Source organism: Pempheris klunzingeri, chromosome 10 (genome assembly GCF_042242105.1).
Source record: "Pempheris klunzingeri isolate RE-2024b chromosome 10, fPemKlu1.hap1, whole genome shotgun sequence".
NCBI classification, from domain to species: domain Eukaryota; kingdom Metazoa; phylum Chordata; class Actinopteri; order Acropomatiformes; family Pempheridae; genus Pempheris; species Pempheris klunzingeri.
The window spans coordinates 26983985-26999977 of NC_092021.1; the positions used below are offsets into that span (position 1 = coordinate 26983985).

The 15993-nt window shown below is 48.7% G+C and overlaps 1 protein-coding gene across 1 annotated transcript in view; it reads right to left on the minus strand.

Moving 5' to 3' along the window:
• Positions 1 to 15993, minus strand: part of LOC139208921 (titin-like) — a 210071-nt gene that overhangs the window by 46371 nt on the left and 147707 nt on the right. The window contains exons 140-165 of the mRNA XM_070838698.1: positions 15680 to 15979; positions 15084 to 15377; positions 12809 to 14813; positions 12011 to 12698; positions 11644 to 11908; positions 10955 to 11281; positions 10546 to 10830; positions 10120 to 10419; positions 9712 to 10014; positions 9302 to 9577; positions 8860 to 9159; positions 8473 to 8775; positions 7594 to 7893; positions 7217 to 7504; positions 6813 to 7115; positions 6323 to 6625; positions 5898 to 6203; positions 5039 to 5326; positions 4555 to 4845; positions 3421 to 3708; positions 2720 to 3307; positions 1943 to 2047; positions 1652 to 1849; positions 1251 to 1547; positions 563 to 1150; positions 97 to 399 (exon numbers count right to left, since the gene is read on the minus strand). Of these exons, the coding sequence (XP_070694799.1) occupies positions 97 to 399; positions 563 to 1150; positions 1251 to 1547; positions 1652 to 1849; positions 1943 to 2047; positions 2720 to 3307; positions 3421 to 3708; positions 4555 to 4845; positions 5039 to 5326; positions 5898 to 6203; positions 6323 to 6625; positions 6813 to 7115; positions 7217 to 7504; positions 7594 to 7893; positions 8473 to 8775; positions 8860 to 9159; positions 9302 to 9577; positions 9712 to 10014; positions 10120 to 10419; positions 10546 to 10830; positions 10955 to 11281; positions 11644 to 11908; positions 12011 to 12698; positions 12809 to 14813; positions 15084 to 15377; positions 15680 to 15979 (10092 nt within the window). The remainder of the gene's footprint in view (positions 1 to 96; positions 400 to 562; positions 1151 to 1250; positions 1548 to 1651; positions 1850 to 1942; positions 2048 to 2719; positions 3308 to 3420; positions 3709 to 4554; positions 4846 to 5038; positions 5327 to 5897; positions 6204 to 6322; positions 6626 to 6812; positions 7116 to 7216; positions 7505 to 7593; positions 7894 to 8472; positions 8776 to 8859; positions 9160 to 9301; positions 9578 to 9711; positions 10015 to 10119; positions 10420 to 10545; positions 10831 to 10954; positions 11282 to 11643; positions 11909 to 12010; positions 12699 to 12808; positions 14814 to 15083; positions 15378 to 15679; positions 15980 to 15993) is intronic.

Genomic DNA, 15993 nt, shown 5'->3' on the forward strand with positions numbered 1-15993 from the left:
CAAATGTGCTTGGTGTTTATTTTCTGACATTTCTGAATATGCAACTTTCTGTTTGAAAAGGTAATTCATAATTAAGTGAAGTTCGGTTTTACTTACACACAATGTCCTTGGTCATCACAGGGTGTGATGGCTCACTTGGCTCCCCAAATCCGGCCTTGTTCTCAGCAGTGACTCTAAACTCATACTCTATTCCCTCGCTCAGGCCTTGCACCTTAAAGCGCAGGTCAGGGACCGTCCTCTTACAGGCTCTCACCCATCTCATTCCTCTCCTCTCTTTCCTCTCTACACAATATCCTCTGATGTCACTTCCCCCGTCCTGTGCTGGTCTCCTCCATGAAATGGTGACAGCGTTCCTACTGATGTTATCAACCTCTGGGATTGATGGTGGACCCGGTGGGCCTGGGGAAACAAAATACACAAGAACATTTTGGTCAGTTATATCTTAAACTCTTAGGTTCACAGATTGTGTTTTTCATTGAAAGCAAATAAGTCGACCCCCTAGATCCTTCATCTTAAAGGTTTCTATGTTTATTTCTTAACTTTTAACTTCGTATTAACTTACGGAAACTGTCGACCATTTTGACTGGACCAGACTGGCTTGAGTCTCCGGTGCCATACTGGTTCACAGCAAACACTCTAAAGATGTACTCATTGCCCTTGATCAGTTTGCTGGATACGTATCTGCAGTCCATGACATTTTCAGCTAGCTTGGTCCACTGCAGGCGGCTGGTCTCTCTCTTCTCAAGGATGTAGGACTTGATAGAGCAGCCTCCATCCTCCTCTGGAGGAAGCCAGGTCAGAGTGCACTTCTCAGCTGAAATGTTACTGGCCTCAATGGGGCCTGGAGGTCCAGGCACATCCAGGACCTTCACCTTTACGCGTTCTTCCTTAATGCCGAAGGGGTTGCTAGCAGTGATGATGTACTCTCCTGTGTTCTTCCGGCTTGCATACTTGATAGCCAGGGTGGAGGAGGTGGGGGTGCTGGTGATGGTGACGATATCAGAACTCTTGAACTCGCGGCCTCCCTTTGACCACACAGCAGTTGGAGGAGGTTTGCCCACAATCTTGGAGGCTGAGATCACAATGGTGTTTCCCGCCCTGACTGACACACCATCCTTCATGTCTGGGTCAATAGTGATGGTCGGGGGCTCTGCAGAATACAGAAGAAAGTTGCAGACAATATGACATTACAACTTCTGAGACATTTCAATGAAAAAAATAGACCTAAAATGGTTTACTGCTCAGCTTACCATATTCATCCTTGCAGGTCAGAAGCTCAGTTGCCTCTGAGGGGACGCTGATAGCCCCAGCAGCATTCTTGGCCCTGATCCTGAACTGATACTGGGTTCCCTCGGTCAGGTCAGTGACAGTGAAGGCACAGCTCTGGATGTTGACATGATTGGCCTTCGTCCAGGCCTTTCCTCCAGCCTCCATCTTCTCCACCATGTAGCCAGTCAGCTTGTGACCGCCGTCGTATTTGGGTGCAGTCCAAATCAGAGTGACTGTGCTCCTGGTGACATTAATCACTTCAGGCTTGCCAGGAGGATCTAATAGCACACAAAGTAAATGTGTTAAAACATACAGAAAATACAAAACATATGTTTCCAAGGAAGAATTTGTGTCTTAAACTTAGGAAGAAAAGTGAACTCACCAATAGGATCCAAGGCGACCACAGCTTCAGTGACCCTGCTTGCCTTTCCAAGGCCAGCCATGTTCATGGCCATCACCCTGAACTCATACTCTAGTCCCTCTATCAGGCCAGTGACTCTGCACTCCTTCACTCTCAGAGGAGTCTTAGTGGCCCGTTTCCACATTAGACTGTTCCTCTCCTTAAACTCAACATGATATCCTAGGAAGAGCACAAAATCAGTCAGTTATTATGATTACTGTTTGCTTTCTGCTCATGCTTAACTACAAATTAATATCCATCACAGTCGGTTACCAGTAATTGGGGAGCCACCACTGTCCTTTGGATCAGCCCATGTCAAGATGGCCGACTCGTGGCGGATGCTCACTATTTCTGGAGGAGCAGGTGCCTCGGGCACATCTGGAGGAAGCAAAGAAGACGGGAGGATAGGACAGAAGGTGAGAAATGAAAATTCGTCAAACAGATCCTTTTCATTCTCATAGTTTGCATCAAAACTTTGTGCTGCAACACAAAATCTGAATTTCTAAAACGCTGTACATTGCAGATTGGGTCACTATTTATTTAAGACATTTTCCATAAAGATCTGTTGCATTATTTAATGTATCTTGTATCTTCACCACAAGACAGTTTCTAATTGTAAAATTAATGATATTCTCCAAACAAAAATGGAAAAAGTTGTCTGGTCTCAGCACCCAGTTATCCTAAAACAAAAGGGGTGAGATGATTTCATGCATAAAGTTTTCTAGAAATGTGACTCAACATTTTGAAACAAGACAGAAGAGGGACGATCACTACACAAGTAAATATTAATAATAATATTAAAAATATATATAGAGCTCTTTTCTTCAAATTCAAAGACACTTTACAAAAGGTTAAAAACACTCATTTAAAAAAAGATTAAACAGACAACATAGATGACACATTAAAAGCAGTTCTGACACAAAAATGACACTTAAGGTATTTTTTTGAAAATTAACTTTTAAAACGAGAACAATATTATCGAAGAGATGTGACTGCCTCAGGCCAAAATGTAACTAACATTTCAATTAGCATCAGTCAGGAGATACTCACGGAATGGATGCTGGGCGACGACTGGGTCAGACCTCAGATACTCTCCAACCCCGTACTTGTTCTCAGCGAACACTCTGAAGATGTACTCGATTCCATCGTGGAGCCTGATCACCCTCATGGTGGTCTTCTGTATGGCCGAAGCTACCGTAGCCCACTTATTGTCCGTCGTCCTCCTTTTCTCCACGATGTAGTTTGACACCTCAGCACCGCCGTCGTCTTTGGGCGGTCCCCACTCCAAGGTGATGCCGTCGGCGGTGATCTCGTCAAACTTGATCGGTCCCGTGCAGATGCCAGGTTTGCCGACCACCTTCAGCTGGAACTTGCAGTCTTTGGAGCCGGCGCTGTTCTTGACGTAAATGTTGTAGGTGTCGGCGTCTCCTCTCTGGCCGTCTCTGATCAGCAGAGTGGTCACGCCCTGAGACGCCTCCACACACATGCGGCCGGTGTCTCCAATCATCGCGTCGCCTTTCTTCCAGGTGGCGGTGGGGTAGGGCACTCCGATGACGGGGATGTTGATGCGCGTGGTGCTGCCCTCCTTCATCACGTAGCAGTTGTCATGGAGAGCGCTCAAGTTGCAGTCTGGCAGCACTGCAGTCCAAAAGAATTTCATTTATTGGAAACAATAATTTTGTGTTATAGCAAAACAAGCAACCTCAACAAGCTAAATCTGGCATGATGGCTGAGTCGGGCTGGTCTCTTACCATACTGGTCCTTGGCGACCACAGTGAGCTCGGTGGGTGGACCTTCTCCGGACTCATTGAGCGCCTTGACTCTGAATAAGTACTCTTTGCCCTCAGTCAGCTCGCCGATGGTGTGAGAGGTGTTCTTGCCCTTCATGATCTGCTTCCACTTCTCCTCGCCTTCGCTCTGCTCCAGGATGTAAGCGGAAACGTGGCTTCCGCCATCGCTGATGGGCTTCTTCCAGCCGAGGGTGATCGAGTCCTTGGTAGTTTTCTGGGGTTTGAAGTCTGTCACTGGACCAGGTTGTTCTGGAGAAGTAGGACAGACGACGTAAGACTGAGCTTGTGGTTTGAGTTAAACAAGATGTGTTAAATGTGGACGGGTCTTGTTTGCTTTGTGTGTTTTTGGCCCAGTTGCAATTGGGGAAGTTGATATTCTAGAATTATAAACTTCCATTCAGTTTGGTGGTTATTTCATTTGATGATTCCAGTAGTTTTACTTTCAGGCCAACATAAATAGAAACAGAATACAGACAGACATACAGGGCTGGGTGTACGGATATCTTGACCTCGATACTGGTTGCTGAACAACCTCACTGGAGCGAGCTGGGGGGGGAACTGAAAAGTGGACATCAAGCTCCTGCAACAACCTTACTGGCAGTAACTGGTAAATGAGCAGCACCGCTCACCAGTGCATGCCCATCCAGTGCAGAGAGGCAATGATATGTTTTTCCTGCATGTCTCTAGACTTGCATACTGTTGACATGTTGGTTCGCTGATGCTGACGAGATTTGAACCTTGAAATTTGGTACCGAATGACGAGACATTTTCGAGACTCTTGAGTATCAAAATAATTCTGTTGGTGCTGTAAAAGTATTGAGAGGACCTTCATGTTGGGAATTCAAACATACAAAACAAACAGTAAACATAATAAAACAACTTGTTTTAACTACTTGTTACAGAACAAAATTGATGCATTTTGCTGAAGCTAATTAACAGTGAAATTTGGCGATTCCATTTTTCCAGTAATGTTTCGCTGAGAGTTGAATGTGAAAGTAGCTTCACTGATCTGTTCTCGTCGAGGTGGAATCTTAAATAATCCTTTTTATTTCAAATACTCTACTCTAAAATACTTGCTGCTGTGCTTGTAGCTACCTGAGGCCCGAATGCTGCCAGCAGTCTCGCAGCCCTCTCCGATGCCGTAGGCGTTCTCAGCCAGCACTCTGAAGCAGTACGCCTGCCCGGCCTCCAGGTTGGTGATCCTGAAGGACGTCTTATGGCAGTCTGCTGCCACGCAGGTCCAGGCCTTCCTCTCGGCCAGACGTTTCTCTACGATGTAGCTCTTGACTGGGCTGCCGCCGTCGATCAGCGGGGCTTCCCAGGAGATGAAGGCGTGGTTTCTGGAGGTCTCCTTCACGATCAGATTCATGGGAGGTCCAGGAGAGTCTGAGGGGGAGGAGAATCAGCATCTGACTTATAAATCTGACATATAAATAAGGTCATAGTTGTGAGTGAAGGATCTCTAAAGTTAGGTAGGCACTGGATCGTGCACTGAGGTTAGTGGATTTAAATCTTTAACACACTAAAGCTCCCTGTGGTGTGTGCACTGCACATAATTTTCCTCATGATGGACTCTTACCGAGGACCTTGACGATGATGGTGTAGCTCTTGGAGCCGCTGCTGTTCTCCAGCGACAGGACGTATTTGCCAGCATCATATCTGTTGATGTCTTCGGCCATCAGGAAGGTGTCCCACTCTGATGTCCTGATCAGCAGGCCCTGCCTCTCCTTCAGGTTGGCGTCCACCTTCGTCCACGTCACCTTCGGCGCCGGGCGTCCTCTCAGCGGGACGTAGAGTCTCATGGTGACGCCGGCTCGGAGAACCAAAGCCTTCCTCAGGTCGGCGTCCAGCTCAGCTTCGGGAGCGACTGGAGGAGAAAATGATTGTAGAAAAATACATGGTTACAGCGAGTTACACATTAGCTGGACACACAACTAGCAAAGGAGCCATCAGGCACCTTAGCTGGACTTTCTGCTCATCTGCTTTGTTGATTTCTGACATGATTCACTGAAAAACGTTAAATTAGAATGAAGCAACTGCTGTAGAAAAATTATATCTGGGTGCTGTATGTTACACTATAATATTGTTATATCATTATTAATGTAATGGCAGTTAATTCAAGTTATTCTATTCAACGTAATATCATTTATTCATCAAATTGCGTATCTACGTTTATCATGTATATGTTTACGTTATAACTCAATATTTGTAAGTATGCTTACATATTTTTTTTCCCTTCCAACATATTGTATAGATTAAACCAATGATCACAACTAAGACTATTGATTCACTGATGATTTCCAGCAAAAAACAACAAAAGACTTAGATCATTTTCCTCTAAATATCTGAACATGATTCATCCAGGGAAAATATCTGATTCAGAAAATGTCATGCTATTTATCACATCAAGTGTTGTCATAAGCTGCTGAGGGACATACTCAGGATGTCTTTGGGCATGTGCTTTTCAGGGACCTCGCTGGGTTCACTGAAGCCAATCTTGTTGACGGCGAGGACTCTGAACTGGTATTCCGTGTTGTCCATCAGGCCCGTCACCAGGAACTTGGTGACCTGGAGCTTCTTCGGGACGTTGCACTTGGTCCAGTCCTCGGCCTCAGCTCGTTTGCACTCCACCAGGTAGCCGAGGATCTCGCAGCCACCGTCGTACGCTGGTTTGGTCCAGCTGAGGCTGATGGAGCTCTTAGTGGAGTCTACCACCTTGGGGAAGGCAGGTGGGCCGGGAGGATCTGGAGGGTCGGAGTGACACAGTTATTATTTTCACATCTTACAGACAAAATTGCTAATTTGATAAATGAAGCGCTGTTTGAAGCCTCGTCTGTTGGCTATTTTTAAGGCAGACACTCACAGACGGGGTCGACAGCCAGCGCAGCGTTGGATGCATCGCTGGGTTTGCCCAGACCGGCCTTGTTCATGGCGATGACTCTGAACTCGTACTCAGAGCCCTCGGTCAGCTGAGCGGCCTTGATGGTCCTGTCGATGACCGGCCGGCGGTTGACCTTCGCCCAGGTCAGCTCCGTGGCCTCACGTTTCTCCACCATGTAGCCCAGGATTGCTGCCTTGCCATCATTGGCTGGCGCCTTCCAGCTCACTGTCATGGAGTCCTTAGTGATGTTGGTGATGACGGGCGGCTCACAGGGACCAGGAACATCTGGAGGAAGAGATTACATCATGATCTTATCAGCAGCTCCTGTGTTCTGTGAGGTAAAATCACTGTTTTTGTGAATATAGTCTGGTGTGTTTGCAGAGAGCGATATAACATATCGCTATCCTTCTTATATATAAGTCTGTATGCAGTATCCAGTGTAGGAACTGCTGCTGTAGTGGGCTAAACGTACCGTACGGGTTCTTGACCATGACGGGGTCAGTCATGATGGGGTCTCCCACACCGTACTGGTTCTCAGCACTGACTCTGAACTGGTACTCGTGTCCTTCGATGAGTTTCTCCACCGTGCAGTCGGTGCTGTGTCCGTGGATGACGGAGCTGACCAGAGCCCAGTTGGCCCTGCTGGTCTCACGCTTCTCCATGATGTAGTTGGTGATCTCAGAGCCGCCATCTGCAACCGGGGGCACCCATCGCACCTTGACGTGGTCAGCAAACACCTTCGCAATTTTCACTGAGGCAGGAGGGCCGGGTTTGTCTGCAGGGGAAACAGTGGGATGTTTGCTTCATTGCTTACCTGTACACATGAAACATGGCTTATATGAAATACTACAGAAAATTACATAAAATCTAACTTACCAAGAACTTTGACCTTGATGGTGGCATACTTGCTGCCACTGATATTCTCAGCGATGATGGTGTAGTCTCCAGACTCCTTCCTGGTGACGGAGAAGAGCTCCAGCACATGGACATGTTTCTTTTGGGCCATCTTCATTCCCTCAGCGAGGACCAGAGGCACTCCGTCCCTCTTCCAGCTCACCTTGGGCAGCGGCTTGCCGAACACTTCAGCATCCAGGAAGACGTTCTCTCCAGCCTTCACCACGATCAGGTTCTTCATGTCGAGGCCGAGCTCCACGCGAGGAGGAACTGCACGGGAAAGGAGAGAGAATAACCATCATTGTGTGTCAGTGATTTCATTTGTCAGTGGTAGTTGTGGTGGCTGTGTGGACTTGTACCGTTCTCTGCAATGACCGGGATGGGATCAGACAGCTCGGACGGCAGGCTGATGTTGATGGCAGTCTTGGCAATGACCCTAAACTGGTACTGCTGGCCCTCCTCCAGGCCGGTCACCACGTAGTTCTCCGTCTGGATGTTCATGCAGTTGGCGTTGCAGCGCGTCCACTTGTCCTCCGGAAGCTTTGTGTACTCCATGTAGTAGCCGATCAGCTTGCTGCCGCCGTCATGCTTGGGACGGGTCCAGACCAGCGAGACAGAGGATTTGGTTACATCCATGGCCTCTGGCTTACCTGGCGAGTCTGGATGGAGACAAACAGAAGGATTGTGGACTTAGTAACATCACTGGGTTTTCCTGGGTTCACAAACACAATCCCAACCATGCTTTTTTTAGCCTGTGACTCTCACAACCCAACACCATATGTAAAAAAGACACATTCTGCGGATGGTCCGTAAAGATATAAAAAACAGAGGCTATAAATAGACTACTACAGGAATAAAATGCAGTTGAGAAGTTTAATTAAGAGCTGATTATCCGAACATCTGAGGTTTATTTATTTCATTTTTTTATGGCTGTTACAGCAACAGTTTGAATAGCTTCACTATTTCGTACAGTAAAAAAAATAAAAATTCTGCGAGAGCTCTAGATTCAAGAGAGTAAAATCAAAAAAGGTCAGAATGGGTGAAGATATTTCTTGTAATAATGAGAACATAAACTGTTGATCTCACCGAAATAGTTCTGTTGTTTAGTGAAGATCTGATGGAAATGGAACTTTGTACCTTTGTTTTTCCTGCTTTTCTTAAAATAACTTTATCAAAACTAAAACCTAATGTTGAAACTCTGAGAAAACGATGCCATGATCAGCTGAGCTCTGTCTTACCAACAGCAGTCCTGGCGGTGATGAAGTCGGTCTGTTTGCAGGGTTTGCCCTGTCCAGCATGGTTGAGAGCCGACACCCTGAAGGTGTACTCCAGGCCCTCAATCAGGCCAGTGCAGGTGTACTGGGTGGCTTTGACCAAAGAATCGTTGGCCTTCACCCACAGGAGGCTGTTCCTCTCCTTCTTTTCAATGCAGTACCCAGTGAGGGGGGAGCCACCATCGCTGCTGGGACGCTCCCATGACAGGATGACGAAGTCCTTGTTAACCTTGTTGATCTGCAGGTTTCTGGGCTCGCTGGGAGGATCTTTGAGGGAAAAAAACAGTTAGTACACAGTGTCTCAGCCGTAAGATCGGTTCCGGTAACAGAGCGAAAACAGCTCAGACTCACCAAATGGATGCTTGGCGATCATCTTCTCGGAATAGATAGGTTGGGAGATGCCGAACCTGTTCTCAGCACGGACGCTGAAGCCGTACTCTTTGCCAGGAGTCAGTTTGGTTATTTTAAAGCTGGTTTTGGTGCAGGATGTGGACACGGTGACCCAGTCGCCCTGGCTGACGTCACACTTCTCCACAATATAGTTGGTGATGTTGCTGCCACCGTCCTCCTGTGGGGAGTTCCAGAGCAGCGTGCAGGCGTCAATGTCCAGTTCGGTGATCTCCAGAGGACCTTCAGGTGGTCCAGGGATGTCTGCCGGGACACAGAGGACAAGTCAGTCATGATGTACACACCTGATAAATGACCTGTTTTTCATCATGCACATTTACAGCATTATCTGTATCTTTTTTCTGTAGATCGATTAGCTTTAAAAGCATCTGTTGTTCAGACTGACCCATGACGATGACTTTCAGGATCTGGTTGACCTTGCCGCTGCTGTTCTCAGACGACAGGCTGTAGTAGCCGCTGTCGTTTCTTGTCACGTTCTTGATTATAAGCGTGCAGGTGGTCAGCGTCTTTACGACGGACAGGCGGTCAGAGGTCAGTACGTCCTCACTGCCCTGCTTCCACTTGCAGAAGGGAGCGGGTTTACCTGCCACAATGGCTTCAACCACCATCTTGGATCCGGCTCTGACGGTCACAGTGTCGGGCATGATGACCTTAGGAGCCACTGGGAGGAACAAAAACACCAAAAGTTACTTCACAGATTAATGAAATTATTTCAATATTTCATGTTTCTGGCCCCCCGAGTTAAATATTTGAGTGTTACACCAGTCTGAGGTAGATTTTGTCTGGTCTACTCACTGAGCTGCTCCTTGACTTCAAACACTCCCTCTGCCTCACGGGCCAGACTGACTCCCACTGAGTTCCTGGCTGCAACTCTGAACTTGTACTTCTTTCCTTCCTTCAGACCAACCACCACGATGGTCAGGTCTTTGACCACAGAATAAGGTGTCCACTTGTCCTCAGGTGTGCCTTCCTCCTGGTAGTCAACCACATAACCGTTGATCTTGGCTCCTCCATCTCTGAGAGGCTTCAGCCAGCCCAGCGTGGCGCTATTCTTGGTGATCTCCAAGACGTCCATCTTCTTCGGAGGGTCCGGCTCACCTGGACACACAGCAGGTGAATTTAAAAAAAAGAAAAAGGAACAGAAGCAGAGGAGCACAGAGAGGCTGACATGCTAAAGCTTATTAACAGTCTGAAGACACTCACTAATGGGGTCCACAGCCAGGTAGGACTTGGGCGAGTCCTGAGGGACTCCAATGCCATACTTGTTGCAGGCCATGACTCTGAAGTAGTACTCGATGCCAGGCGTCATGTTGGACACCTTGAAGCTGGTCTTCTTCAGGTCCTCTATGCACTTGGTCCAGGTCTTCCTGTCTACCTCCCGTTTCTCCACAATGTAGTTGACAATGGGGCTGCCGCCGTCATTCTCTGGTGGCAACCATGACAGCTGAGCTGTCGTTTTGGTGATGTTGGTTGCCTCCAGGCCGCCGACAGGCCCAGGAGTGTCTAGAGAGGAACATTTTAAGAATCACTCTGACTGTACGGTGTTCTCACCAGGAAAAAATTTTGGAATTATTATTTTAAGGCAAGCGCTGTGAATATTAAGTTGGTCATTAATGTTCTGTTCCTCACCGAGGACTTTGACACGGACAAACACAGCTTTCTCTCCAGCTGAGTTGGACAGAGTCAGTGAGTATCTCCCAGAATCCTCTCTGGTGCTCTCGGGAATGACCAGGAAGGACATGGTGTCGACCTGGTCCACGTGGCCTCTGCGGATCACGTTGTCCACACCCAGACGCTTCCAGGTAACCTTGGGGGCAGGCCTTCCTCTGATCACAGCGAAAAGCCTGATTGGACAGCCAGCCCTGACAGCCAGGCCTTTCCTCAAACTGGCGTCCAAGTCGATCTCTGGAGCCTCTGTTGCCACGGAAACACATCAATGATGAGACCATTAGAGTGCTGTTAACATTTACCAAAATTATTGAGTAATACATGGATTTATTAAGGTACAGTCGCTGTTGGATTAACAATTCATTCTTACCCAGGATCTCCTTGGGTGAGACGGCCTCCTTCAGGTAGGCGTGGCGTCCCCAGCCCACCTGGTTTTGGGCTGACACCTTGAAATCGTACTCCTGCTTCTCGTCCAGCTGGCTGATGGTGAACTCTGTGAGCACCAGTGGGCCATGAGTGTCAATTCTTTTCCAGCCCTCTGAAGGCTTCTCAGGGTCTGCATCACTCTTCAGCCTCAAATCCAGGCTGTAACAGATGATGGGAGCACCGCCATCGTACACAGGTTTAGACCAGGTCAGGGTGATAGAGGTCTTGGTGCTGTCACCCACCTTCAGGAATGCAGGGGGGCCAGGGGGCTCTGCAGGTAAGGGCAGTAACACAAAGGTCATTTAAAATACTGAAACCCAAGAAAACACAAGGGAGAGGCCTCTTCAGTTGATTATTGACATCTTAAAGGAAAACTTCAATCAGCATCCACAATCGGGCAAGGGGTAATTTGATCGACCATAGTTGCCCCCAAAAGAATTGCACCATGTAGCCTGTTCCTGGCTGAGGGGGTGTACTGGACCAATTTCTACCTACCAGTCATTTAGACAGCAAAATATATAGGATCCAGTTTTAAAAAATACTCCTTTATGCTTCCTGTAGTTTACATGTTCTCTGATAGAACAAAGAAAAGCTGTAATAACTAAAGCTGCTAAACAGCAACTGCAAACTCACCAATGGGATCTTTGGCTGCAACTGGTCTGCAGGGTTTGCTGGGCTCACCCAGGCCGACCTCGTTCTCAGCCTTCACCCTGAACTGATACTCGTGGTTGGGAATCAGGTTGGTGACTTTCATGCGTCTCTCTGAGATGGGGCTCTTGGTGCACGGCACCCAGCGCACAGCTCTTTTCTCCTTCCTCTCCAGGATGTAGCCGGTGATTGACTTTCCTCCGTCATTCTCAGGAGGAGCCCAGACGACTGTCATCTCATCTTTACTCACCTGCATCACAAAGATAATAACGCAGATGCTTGTTTTTACAACAATTTTTTTCATGTCAGCCAATTTTAGGATAATCTTTAAAACAGGAAGTCATTTACTTACCTTGGTGACCTCAGGGGCATCAGGGGGACCAGGTTTATTGAACTGAGTCCTGACAGTGACAGGTTTGCTCTCTATGGCTGGGCCAGTTCCCATCTTGTTCTCAGCCCTCACTCTGAAGATATACTCATTGCTCTCCACCAAACGAGTGACGTTGCAGTATGGTGTCACCACAGAGGCTGAGTATGTGGACCAGACCATCCTCCTGGTCTCGCATTTCTCCAGGATGTAGCTGTCCACCTCGCAACCTCCATCATCCTCTGGAGCGTCCCACACCACTCTGCACTTGTCGGCTCCAATGCCGGTGATCCTAAGGTTCCTCACTGGGCCGGGGATGTCCAGGACGTTCACGTTGGCGTATGCCGTGAAGGTGCCGGCCGAGTTGGTGGCTGTGATGATGTACTTTCCAGTGTCGCTGCGTCTGGACTTAGTCAAAAGGAACTTGGAGTAGTCAGCGCCAGTCTCATAGCTAATTCTGGGGTTGTCTCCAACAGCCTTGTCTTTGATCCACTTGACCTCAGGCTGGGGCTTTCCTCTGAGGCCGGCCTCAATCCTGACGGACTCTCCAGCCTTCACTGTCAGTGTTCCAGCCAGCTTCAGGTCAATGACGGGCTTCTGGATCTCCTCCTTCACCAGAATATCAGCAAGTTTCACCCAGGCACTCTCACCTCCCTCATTGACGGTTTGCACCCTGAATAACAAATTATAAGAATTATCATTTAACATCATGACTGGGCAATCCTGGAAACCCCCTACAGAACAATCAGAATACACTCATAAAGTAAGAATGCCATAACCTACCTGAAAGTGTACATCTGGTTCTCTGTGCATTTGTCAGCCAAGAAGAACGTGTCAGTGAGAGTGCTGGTGTTGAGTTTCTCCCACTCCTCAGCGGTGTTGGCTTTGGACTCCAGGTTGTAAGACAGGTTCGGGCTGCCGCCGTCGTAGTCAGGCCTCCTCCATCTCAGACAGACGTAGGTCTTACCAATGTCAGTGGCTCTGAAGTTCTCAGGCTCACCCGGCTTCTCGATGGGGTCAATGGCCAACAGAGGAGTCTTAGTCTCTACAGTGGGGCCCGGTCCCATCTTGTTCTCAGCACAGACACGGAACAAGTACTCGTGGCCCTCCATCAGCTTGGTCTTGATCTTGCGATTGGTGCAGTTGGAGGAGATCATGGACCACATGCTAACGCTGGGCTCACGGCACTCCACGATGTAGTTGGTGATCTCAGATCCACCGTTGTCTTTGGGGGCCTCCCAGTTGATCATGCAGGAGTCCTTGGTGACATAGGTCGTGTGCAGGTTCTGGCAGTGGCTGGGTCTGTCCAGCACATTGACTGTGATGGTGCAGGAGGCCTCGCCACCTTCATTTGAAGCCTTCAGGATGTATTTGCCATGGTCATTTCTTGTGGCCTCTTTGATCCTCAAGTGGACCATGGGCAAGTTCTGCATGATGGTGACACGCTTGTTGCTCTCCAGAACTGTCTCCTCCTTTGACCAGAGTACTTCAGGGTCAGGACGGGCCTTGATGTAGCCGATGACGTTGATGTTGTGTCCGACACGCACTGTAACGCGCTCGCGGCAGGTGGCTTCCATCTCAATCTCGGGAGGGATGAGAATATCCTGAGCAGTGATGGACTCTGGAACTTCTCTGGACTCTCCGTCTCCAATCATGTTTGAGGCATAGACTCTGAATCTGTAGGTCACACCCTCCTCCAGACCTTTCACTGTGAAGGCACAGTGCTTGATCAAGTCATCCAGGTTCACTTTTGTCCATTCTTCAGTATCGCCCTTCTTCATTTCCACGGTGTAGCCCAGGATGGGGCTGCCTCCGTCTCTAGTGGGTTTGGTCCAGACCAAGTAAGCAGTGGTCTTGCTGTAATCTTTAACTTTGGGGTTGACAGGGGCGCTGGGAGTGGTGATGGGCCTGCAGGGCTTGCAGGGGTCAGAGATGGGAGACGGGCCGCTGTAGCCAGCGATATTCTCAGCAAATACTCTGAACTCATACTCGTTGCCCTCAAACAGGCCCATGACTCTGTACCTCAGGTCCTTGCAGGGTGTCTTGTTGACACGAATCCATTTTCCCCCCTTGTGTCGGCGCTCAACGATGTAGCCGGTGATCTGGCTGCCTCCATCAGCCAGGGGCATGGTCCAGCCGACGGTAACAGCATCATCTGCGATATCAGAGGACTGCGGCTTACCAGGTGGGCTGGGTGGCATGAAGGAGTGCTCAGCGACGGTGGGCTTGCTCTCCAGAGGAGCACCAATGCCCATCTTGTTCTCAGCACGAATGCGAACCACATACTCCACTCCCCTCTGCAGACGAGTGATGTTGAGCTGAGTGGCAAGGCTGCCAGAGCTCACACCTCCCCAGGTCTCTTTGTTGGATTCTCTCTTCTCCACGATGTAGTTGGTGACAGGGCTACCACCGTCATCCTTGGGAGGACGCCACTCAATAATCATGGAGTCCGGATTGACCTCCAGGATGTTGACAGGTCCAATGGGAGCAGCAGGAACGTCCAGGACAGTGACGTTCAAGGCCGCTGTCTTGGTTCCAGCTGGGTTGGATACGGTGAGCAGGTAGGTGCCGGTGTGGTTCCTGGTGCAGTCGTTGATGCTAAGAACGGTGGAGAAGTTGTCAGTGTCGATCTTGACGTTACCCTCGCTGGTGATCTCCTCTCCTTCAATGGACCACTTGGCAGTGGGAACAGGGATTCCTCTCATGATAGCTGGCAGCCTGATGGTGGTGCCGGCCTTTACGATGATGCCCTCAGTGAGCTTGACGTCCACCTCAACAATTGGAGGCACTGTGACATGCAGACAGAGGAGGTTATCCCAGCAACATTAACTGGCCAACAGTTATTACTTCTAAGCGCCAACATTAAGTGGATCAGCTGATGCCAAACAGAAATTCAAGGCACATTCTTTTGCTGATGTGGACGACAACAAGAGCTACATCGGCACCAATATTTAAGCTACAGAAAATAAAATATTGAAATAGTGAAAAACTGAAAACTTCTCCATCTATGAATGAATTACACATGATCCAGCATAAAAGTCCTTTGATCCTATCTCACCCAGTTTCTCCTGGCAGAGGATGGGCACGGTGGTGTCGGGTCTGCTGAGGCCGATGGCGTTCTCAGCCCTCACTCTGAAGCGGTAGGTCTTTCCTTCCTCCAGGCCAGTCACATGACTCTCAGGGATGCTGACGGTCTTCCACTCGTACCAGTCCTTCTCCCCCTCTTCCTGATACTCCACCAGGAAGCCTGTGATATTGCTTCCCCCATTGCGGTCAGGCCAGTTCCAGACCAACCACACCTCAGTCTTGTCCACGTCATCGTGGTGCAGGTCTTTGGGAGGACCAGGAGGGACTGGAGGAACAAAATTAAAGACATTTAGGATTCAACTCACAACTTAGCCTCTTCATTCCTTGTACACCAGAGATGAATTTACAATAGGTTTGTCTTTTGAGTAACAAATGCTTTTGAGATGTTGCCACTGAAACCTCCTCTGTTGTTGAAACCTGAAAGTGCTACCCAGTGGCAAACTATGTGTTTTGATGTGTTTGATTGATGAGGTCGATCTTGTGAGCTACAACTTCAAACACTCAGAGCACAGTACAACAGAGTACACGTTAATCTACTGATCAGGTGTTCACTGTGCTGTTACTCACAGAGTGGGTTCATCGCCTTGATGGCCTTTGGCGTCTCGATGTATTCGCTGCGGCCGAACTGGTTCTCAGCAGCGACTCTGAACGAGTAGGACATTCCCTCCATCAGGTGCTTCAGCATCATACTGCGTTTCTTGGACGTGGAGCAAACGGGGACCCAATGGGTGGATGCTGTGTCCTTCTTCTCCACCACGAAGTTGGTAATGCGAGCGCCACCGTTGTCCTCTGGGTCCTTCCAGGAGAGGTAAGCGGAGTCACTCCTGACGTCAGACACCCGAAGGTGCTGAATGGGACCAGGTTTGTCTGAAGAAAAACAC